The 1,606-nt window shown below is 41.2% G+C and overlaps 1 protein-coding gene across 1 annotated transcript in view; it reads right to left on the bottom strand.

The window, feature by feature from the left end:
- Positions 1–324: 324 nt before the first annotated feature.
- Positions 325–1,606, bottom strand: part of LOC106874214 (DNA repair protein complementing XP-C cells homolog) — a 21,681-nt gene continuing 20,399 nt past the window's right edge. Inside the window, exons 17-18 of the mRNA XM_014921873.2 lie at positions 1,264–1,353; positions 325–975 (exon numbers count right to left, since the gene is read on the bottom strand). Of these exons, the coding sequence (XP_014777359.2) occupies positions 673–975; positions 1,264–1,353 (393 nt within the window). The 3' untranslated portion in view covers positions 325–672. The remainder of the gene's footprint in view (positions 976–1,263; positions 1,354–1,606) is intronic.

Below are 1,606 nucleotides of genomic sequence, written 5' to 3'. Positions count from 1 at the left end.
ATATATATACACACACACACACACATATATATAAGTATATCTTTCTCGGGGATATTCAGCGTGACAAGGCTGACCCTTTGAATTACAGGCACAACAGAAACAGGAAGTAAGAGTGAGAGAAAGTTGTGGTGAAAGAGTACAGCAGGGTTCGCCACCATCCCCTGCCGGAGCCTCGTGGAGCTTTAGGTGTTTTCGCTCAATAAACACTCACAATGCCTGGTCTGGGAATCGAAACCGCAATCCTATGACCACGAGTCCGGCTGCCCTGACCACTGGGCCATTGCGCCTCCACAGCAATGACAATAACAACACAAAATCAAAAAGGAGATGAAAAAATGACTCTAGTCAGCTTTAATCAACAACAGAAAGATGAAGGTAAAAAAAAACATAACAAAATACCAAAGGACATTTTGTTCCGCCTACAAATTCTGCCGCAACAATATAACAATAATTAATAGAAACAAAATATAAAATGACAAGAATAAAAAACACCCCAAATATGAATATTACAAAAATAAAACCAACAACTGATGTCCGTGTGATAAATGTGCAATGTATGATATATGTCGTTATGGCAACCCAACAGAAGCCCACCCTGAGCCGATCTTTAAAAGTCCTTCCTCCCATGTACCCATAATTCAGTTGTTGTAAGAGAAGCATCTTTCTTTTTTGTTATTTCTTCTTTTTTATTGCTTTTGTTTTTGCTGTTGTTTGTGTTGTTTTCTTCTTCTTCTTCGCTGAAGGCAACATCTCCTCCCCTTCCAAAGCCTTGGCTTTTGCAGCAGGAGGTTTTCTTTTAAAAGGTTTCTGCCGATTCTTTGGTTGACAATCATCGCCGTCGTTGTCGTCATCATCATCCTCATCATTGTCGTTGCCGTCGTCGACAGTAGCAACCGAGGTAGACTTAGCAACAACACTCTGAGTATTTTCGTCTTTTGTCTCTTCTGCTTGAATTTCTCCAAAGTCTTCAGGTTCCTTAACAAACAAAAATAATAATAACAACAACAACAACAACAACGGTTTCAAATTTTGGCACAAGGCCAGCAATTTCTGAAGGAAAGGAGTTTAGTTGATTACACCAACCCTGAGAGGAGGAAAGGGATGGACAGTATGGCTGGAGCTGGTAAACCAGAGAACTGCACCAGGTTCCAATCTGATTTTGGTTCAGTTTCTATGGCTGATTGCCCTTCCTAATGCCCACCACTCCACAGAGTGTACTGGGTGTCTTTTACGTGTCACCTAACGAAACAGATAAATCCATACCTGCAAGTCGTATTTCCTCTTCAAGGCTTCTCGAATTCGCAGTCCACGAATAAGCTTCTTCCAGTTTCCATAGATACGCTTTTCCCGTTTCTGTCAAATAGATAACAACAATAAAAAAATAAAACAATAGTAAAATGTGTGACGATAAACACTTTGATAATTGACAAGTCCCTAAACTCTTTGGGGGTTGTTGGGGCACTGTAGCCATGCAGCATATCTTGGTGGGGACTATCCGTCTACAGGATAAACTCATTTCTACAGCTGAGTGTTTTGCTCCAGAACACAATGGATTGCCCAGTCCAGGGATTGAAACCGCAATCTTACGGTCGTGGTGGAGCCCATT

Source organism: Octopus bimaculoides, chromosome 30, assembly GCF_001194135.2.
Source record: "Octopus bimaculoides isolate UCB-OBI-ISO-001 chromosome 30, ASM119413v2, whole genome shotgun sequence".
Classification (NCBI taxonomy): Eukaryota; Metazoa; Mollusca; class Cephalopoda; order Octopoda; family Octopodidae; genus Octopus; species Octopus bimaculoides.
The sequence above is the reverse complement of the archived record's forward strand: the minus strand, read 5'-3'. Positions and strand labels throughout refer to the sequence as shown.